This window comes from Lotus japonicus, chromosome 5 (genome assembly GCF_012489685.1).
Source record: "Lotus japonicus ecotype B-129 chromosome 5, LjGifu_v1.2".
Taxonomy (NCBI): Eukaryota; Viridiplantae; Streptophyta; class Magnoliopsida; order Fabales; family Fabaceae; genus Lotus; species Lotus japonicus.
Genome location: NC_080045.1, coordinates 756,030 through 763,685, shown reverse-complemented (window position 1 = coordinate 763,685; position 7,656 = coordinate 756,030). Strand labels below are relative to the sequence as shown.

At 39.9% G+C, this 7,656-nt stretch overlaps 2 protein-coding genes across 2 annotated transcripts; one reads left to right on the top strand and one right to left on the bottom strand.

The window, feature by feature from the left end:
• The first annotated feature begins 291 nt into the window (after nt 1-291).
• LOC130717251 (uncharacterized) lies at nt 292-2,423 on the top strand. Its single transcript, XM_057567416.1, has one exon. The coding sequence runs from the start codon at nt 502-504 to the stop codon at nt 2,332-2,334; it is 1,833 nt and encodes a 610-aa protein (XP_057423399.1). The 5' UTR covers nt 292-501; the 3' UTR covers nt 2,335-2,423.
• A 330-nt stretch (nt 2,424-2,753) lies between these two features.
• Nucleotides 2,754-6,817, bottom strand: LOC130717252 (uncharacterized). Its single transcript, XM_057567417.1, has 9 exons — nt 6,676-6,817; nt 6,458-6,580; nt 5,741-5,821; nt 5,567-5,655; nt 5,369-5,443; nt 5,120-5,181; nt 4,984-5,043; nt 4,113-4,295; nt 2,754-3,129 (listed from the first exon to the last, which is right to left on the bottom strand). Exons 2-9 carry the CDS (start codon nt 6,578-6,580, stop codon nt 3,050-3,052), a joined length of 753 nt encoding a protein of 250 aa, XP_057423400.1. The 5' UTR covers nt 6,676-6,817; the 3' UTR covers nt 2,754-3,049.
• Nucleotides 6,818-7,656: the final 839 nt, after the last annotated feature.

Sequence of the window (7,656 nt, the reverse complement as noted above, 5' to 3'; positions counted from 1 at the left end):
AAAGAGAGAAAAACTAAAAGACGCCTAACAAGTCCTTCAAGAGAAGAACATCTAGCTCCAAATAAGGGGTCTCCACCAATCTAATTAACACCAAGAACGGAAAATATAAAATACTAAAAATATGATATTTATTATTATTAAAGTATTATATTTTAATAAATGGGTTATGGAATTGATAGAGTTGACCATTTCCCACTTATCAGAATATATTTGTACATGATCTATATATGGTCTAGATTCATAAACTTATCAATAGAAACAACATCATTTTTCATGAGCCCACATTGTCTTTCTATATTTTTATCTTTCTATCCTATCACCAAATCATATATCAATTCTATCATTTATCTCTCGTATCTTCTTTTCATTCAGTTAAAAAAAAAAGGTTTCCCCATCCCATTCAATTCAGGTATCCACCACCAAACATTTTCTATCTACATATTGAATTATTGATGCCTTGCACGTAACTTTCTGCACAATAGTAACACTTGTGAGATAAACATGGCCGCTGGAGCAGGTGTTGGCTCCGCCGGCACGAAGACTGCCCTGATCACCGAAGTCATCACCGGGCGATGGTTCGTGGTGTTCGCCTCCTTCCTCATCATGTCAGTCTCCGGAGCCACCTACATGTTCGGCATCTACTCCGGCGACATGAAAACCACCCTCGGCTACGACCAAACCACTCTCAACCTAATCAGCTTCTTCAAGGACCTCGGCAGCAACCTCGGCATCTTCTCAGGCCTCATCAACGAGATCGCTCCGCCGTGGGTGGTCCTCGCCATGGGTTCTCTCCTCAACTTTTTCGGCTACTTCATGATATGGCTCGCACTCACAAAAAGAATCCCAAAACCCAGTGGCTGGCACGTGTGCCTCTACATCTACATGGGTGCGAATTCTCAGACATTTTCCAACACTGGTTCCTTAGTCACGTGTGTCAAGAACTTCCCACAAAGCCGTGGTGTTGTGTTGGGAATGCTCAAAGGCTATGTTGGACTCAGTGGAGCTATCATCACACAACTCTACTTTGCTTTCTATTACAATTACAGTGATGACTCCAAATCCAAGGCTTTGATTTTGCTCATAGCGTGGCTCCCTGCTGCCATCTCCTTCGTTTTCCTTCCGACAATTCGGTACATCAAGCCCGTCAATCAACGCAATGAGATCGCTGTTTTCTATAAGTTTTTGTACATTTCACTTGGCCTTGCTGGGTTTCTTCTAATCATGATTATAGTGCAGAAAACTGTCTCCTTTAACCAGATTGAGTATGGCGGAAGCGCTGCAGTGGTGCTTTTCTTGCTCTTCCTTCCACTTCTTGTTGTCTTCCTGGAACAGTTCAAGATTCGTCAGAGTCAGAAGCTTGCATGCGTTGATTCCTCGCCGCTGAAAATAGTCACTGAAACAGGGGGAAAACAGGGGAAAACAGAGTACTCTGTTTTAGCAAATGATGATAGTAACAACTCTGTTTCCTCTGTTTCAGCAAATGGTAATAATGCAATAGAAGAAACTAGGTGGTGGCACTGGAAGAACATTTTCAACCCACCTGAAAGAGGTGAGGACTATAACATACTTCAAGCCCTTTTCAGCTTGGACATGATATTGCTCTTCATTGCTGGGACATGTGGTGCTGGAGGAACTTTAACTGCAATTGACAACCTGGGTCAGATTGGAATCTCACTCGGGTACCCGAAGGCTAGCATAAGCACATTTGTTTCATTGGTGAGCATTTGGAATTACTTAGGAAAAGTGTTTTCTGGGTTTGTCTCTGAACATGTTCTAACAAAGTACAAATTCCCAAGACCTCTAATGCTGACTCTGACTCTGCTCTTAGCCTGTGTTGGCCATGTTTTGATAGCCTTTGACGTGCCCAATGGTCTCTATGCTGCTTCCGTGATCATTGGATTTTGTTTTGGTGCACAGTGGCCTTTGGTCTTTGCCATAATTTCGGAGGTGTTTGGACTCAAGTACTATTCAACATTGCATAACTTTGGTGGAATAGCGAGCCCAATTGGGCTATACGTGCTTAATGTGAGGATCACTGGGTATCTGTACGACAGAGAGGCTAAGAGGCAGTTGGAGGTAGCAGGGGTTTCAAGAGAGGTTGGACAAGAACTGAATTGTGTTGGGGCCAATTGCTTCAAGTTGTCATTTGTGATCATCACTGCAGCAACGTTATTTGGTGCCATTGTTTCCCTTGTTTTGGTAGCTAGAACAATCAAGTTTTATAAAGGTGACTTGTACAAGAGGTACAGGGAGGAGGCAGAAGGAGGTGCTGGTGAGACGGTGGTGGTCCAAAATGGCGGTGAGAGAGGACAAGAACGCAAAGTTGGGTTGTGATTGATGTAGGCCTAAGCTTGAAAATTCCTACCCGCAACTACATTGACTTGGAAAATAAATAAAATGGAGAAAGTTATGGTCATATATAATTACACATACACCTAGATGAGATAGGAAGAGAATGAGATCGAGTGATGAGAGAGGTGACAAGATAAAAGTGTATTGAGAGATATGAAGAAAAATTAAGTGAAAAGATGAGTATACACCTTTCCATATTCTTTAAAAAAAAATCAATACCATTGTAAACATCCAGGAAATAAAAACCATTCTATATCATTGAGATATCTTATATTTATCGAGTTGCCAGATTATGAAACAACATACTAGAGGAAAATAGTATCCAACTAATACCAAACAGGTTCAACTTGAGAATAGTCTTCTTTTTCATTACAAAGAAAAAAAAATGCTGTAGTCAGAAGGAAATATAAAAGGAATCCATTTAAACACATGTCTCGAAAATAAAAATTAAAGAATGAGATTCAGAGCCAAAACAGTACAATTGTTCAAGCATCTGACCAAGTCTAAAACATAAATCTGCCTTATATGGCAGCAATCTTAAACTATGTCTACAGAACTAAGAAAATGTCCTACTGGTTGAAAGTGAGAAATTTGATCAGGGCTAACGGAGAAAATTGAAGCAATAAAGCAAAGGGAAAAAAGTAATTAGACATGGCATTCTTTAACAGAAGTCATGTGCACTGCACTAAAGGTTGCATCAGGCAGCTGCCTGGATCGGACCATTGGATCTAAAGCCACGACCCCTTCCACGATATCCACCTCGCCCACGGCCACGACCTACAATAAAATATGATTACATTTAATAAATAAAATTTAAAGAAACGTATTATTTTATCCGACACTGTTCTTTATCCATCATTTTAGTCTTTGCTAGAGTACAAAATCAACAAACATTAATCAAACAAACAACTTGCAAGAAAGAAACCTCATTAAAGTAAACTTCCCCATGTCTGGTCAGGGGTAACGGCACCCCTTTTGAAACCAACCATATGTACACAAGTTCACTTTAGTCATGAAAAGTATTGGCAAAATGACTATAGTACATCCCAATATCCATATTCCACAGGTTTGAAAAAGGTAGTCAACAGCAAGCTTAAACAAAATATTGAGAAACCCCAAAATATTCTAGCACAGGATAAAAGCTTACAAAACAATTAATAGAGCATGGTAATATAATATCTCGCCACACCTATCAGTTCTGCAAAGCTGCATTCAGAAGGGAACATGTCTTACATTTCTTAAGGATGATATAATTCCCTTAAGGGTGTGTTTTTGAGTTTTTAGGGGAGGGATGGGTAAGGCCCTTCCCTTGTTTGCAAGTTCCAAAATCCACTAAACCCCCAAATTTGGGGGAACTCCACAAAACAACTAAAGGAGGGTCTTGGAGGGTTTTCAGAAATTCCCCAAACCCTCTCCCCCCCCCCCTCCTTATGAACTCACAAACAAGGGGAGAGCTTCTTGGAAACCTCTCCCTTCCGTCACCTCCAAAATTCAACTCGGATACACACCCTAAACAAACATGTATAACATTGGACATGAAGCAACACGTAGACGACAAGGTTAAGGACATATAGGACACATGGAACTATGACGGAAAAACTATGAGCCATAGGCCACACATGCATCTATCATACACAACCAGCTCAAGCACTTCCAAAATATCAAAAATGAAACACTAACAGCAAAATAATACTGGTAACCGATGTGAACAGGCATCAACCATACAAAATTAAAATATATATATATAGGGATTCACGTACCACGGCCTTGGGGTACATCTTGGTTGTATCCTCCATCTTGCAGCATATCAACATGGCCCCCATTGTACCCTCCCCTTCCACGACCACGGAAGCCACGTCCTCTTCCTCTACCCCTGCCCCTGGCATTTCCCCTGTAACGATCCCAACCTCCATCCTCATAATCAGCTGCAATGAAACCATTCCCTGAAAGAAAATATAACAGCTATATCAGGAAATAGCATCACCATTATGCCAACAAATTCTCTATCGCTCACATGCCTTACTATTATTCTTTAAAAATATAGGGATAAGATGTCTTGTTAATAATATCAGAATACCTCCGTTTCAAAATAACAATCCAATTAGAGAGAATGATTTTGTTTCCTAATAACTGTCCACTTAGAATTCCAATAGAACATTAATTGATGTTTTTCCACATATTGCCCATATGAGAAGAATAAATGAGGAGAGATAAAAATACATTTCAAAGGGTAAAATTGGAAATTAAATAATATATTTTAAAAAGTTAACAATATTAATTTCAATTTTTAATGTGTGTTTCTTCTCTTTCTGTACAATTATTCTAAAACGGAGGGAGTAATTAACATGATTAACAGCTTGTGGACATCGTTAAGTGACATCCCATTAAAATAGATTGTATACCTAAAGCATTACTGATCTAGATGCATTCACATATCAGAATACCCCTACATCAAAACTTTATCAAAAGCTATGGCATTAACTTAACATTAAAATTGCAACACAGGGATGAGGAAACAACATAATGGACACAGTTAAAGGACTCCACTGATCTCATTCAACTCACCCCGGAGACAACAAACACCTGATAAAGATAATATGGCTCATGGAAATGAAAAATGCACATAAGTACCTCTGCCCCTACCCCTGCCACGACCGCCACGACCCCTACCACGACCATTAGGCGAACTCTCTGCAGAACAGAGGAATTAGAAACATACAATTTATTCTAGGGAGTAGGGAGAACACCAAATGTTACGTGAACCAACCTCCTTCATAATCAAAATCTGTGGCAGCCTTCACCTGATCAGCTGGTAATGGAGGCTGATACCTATAAAAAACAAACAAATTATTGACATTGAACTTCCATCGGTCATTATGATAACAATTAATTTGCTTTACTATCAATACCGGAAATCTTAAACCTGCTAAAAAAGTGCACATAACCAGTGCAATCCCTTCTAGTGAGTACGAGTTAAATTGTGTGATGACATCAGAAAAAAAGGAAAACGACTAACCCCACAGAAGCTGTATCAAGTTCGTTCTTAGAAAGGGTTATTGTAATCATTGACACGTGCCTTGTCGTCTCCAAACTGCAAGAAGGACAAGGGAAAAAAATAAAATGCAGGGCCTTAACACCAGTTTTGACCTGATTGGAAAGTTGAACACTTGAACCATTGAGGTTTAATGTACTATTATTCAGAAAGTGCTCTTACGGAAGGAGGCCTTCCTCAAGTGGCTCCCATGTATCAGTGATGTCAGTGGATCCAATTGCTGTATTCTGGTGGAGACCCACAATCCTCCTCTGCAAAAAAACAAAAATCTCATCAGAATGAAACAGAATTCCAATAAAACGTGTCCAGCACATATAATGAGAAAAGCAAATGAACCTTGATCAACTCCACAATTGTCACTGTCTTGTTGATAGCTCTCCCCATTGCTTTGAAAACAATTTCATTAGAACCTTTTTCCTGCAAGGAAGCAAGCAACAGAAATTGAGATTAATGACTATCAGAGAAAATGTAGAATCTATAACTCCATTTAGGATTCAAACTTTGCAGCTCAGGACTTCCCACGACTTCATTTTTTTCCCAATACACGCAGCAAAAGCTATAGGAAGAATGAAACAGAAGACATAATCCTCTCCTTGTTCGGGTGTTTCATGGAGGAAAGAGCAAATGGATGAACTGAAAAAATAGCCCCCTACCCCGACCCCCTTCAAACGTACAAAACCTAGAGTTAGGGAAGAAAAGAGCTACATGGTTGAAACCATTACTAATCATATGCATATTTTTATAAGTACCTTTCTTCCAACCCCAGCTTTTCAGTAAAATAAAAAGCACAAATAAGACAAGGTAAGGTAAGCCAGCACCGCACCATAGAACCTAACCCACAATTTCCCTCCAAAATAAAAATGAAAGCAATTACAGCCAAATAACTAATTAAACACCACAACAAGAAAAACAAAAAAAGTTGATAGTCATATTCCGAGTTCCAGTGAATTAGAATAATAATTAATACTTAATTAAGAAAAGAAAGACATTAAAGCACGAGAAGTGAAGTACAGTGGTTGTAAAAGCAAGGTTAAGAGAAATTGGAGAAATGACCTGAAGCAAGGTCATGGCGTAAGTAATGTAGTTGCGCATCCTCCCCTGACTAGTAATCCGGATCTCGTTTTCATCGATTGGCGTTTCAGCCCTTGGCTTCTCCACTTTCTGGTACCGATCCATCTACAAATCCACCCAACAAAAACAGAATGAATTTCAATCAATCGAAGAAAACAAGCACCATAAAAGTAATCGAGATAAGGGTTTGGTGATCTTACCGCAATTGAAAGGATAAAGTTTCGTTTCCGAAAACAAGACGAAGGAGCGAGCCCTCTTGTACGGCTTGTATTTTCGATGACGCCCTAAACTCGTTTGCTGCGATGTGTCTCACTTTTTATATACCAAACCAAACCCTTCTTCCAAACTGCCCTAACCAACCAACTCCTTTCTTTTCCGAGCCCAATCCCTCCGTGGGCCGAGCCCAACAACTCCCACTATTTTTAAATCAACATGCGTCTCGGACTCCCATCAATAACTTTTCAATTTCAATGTGTGTATTAAAAACCTACCACTAATTTTCAAACAAAAACAAACTACTACTACTATCGTTGACTTTTGATCAAGAACACGTGATTCAAGTTTAGCATTTCATCATGAGCCAAGGGCTTAAGAGTTTGATTCTCAATTCGAATAAAATACTCATTTTATCATTCGCATACTGCTTAGTGCGCTAATACTAGAGCAAAAAAAAAATTTTTTGAACTCAACAAAAACCTTAAAATAAATCAAATAGGATCCGGCATAGAAGCCAATACATCAGAAAGCAAAAAACTAGTAAGCTCCGGCGGACCTTCCTCTATCCAGACAACATCTTGAAAGGTAGAGGCGCGCCGAGCAAGATAATCCACACAAGAGTTCCCTTGGCGACGAACAAAAGAAAAATCAACATAGTCAAAAGCTGAAAATAAACTACGACAATCGTAAATAATTGAAAAGATATAAGAAGTTCCATTCGCCTTCTTCCACGCCTGAAAGAGGGGTAAGCAATCTGTCTCGAACTGAACGCGTCTGAACCCTAGATCCACAGACAATTCCATAGCCCACCTAAGACTCAACGCTTCAGCCACTGTTGGAGAAAGAGCAAGTGTTGGAAACTTCGCAGCAGCCGCGAGCACCTCCCCGGCGTTGTCCCTCGCCACCATACCAAATCCCGCCATCTTGTCCCTCCCCACCGCAGCATCCACATTGACCTTCACCAC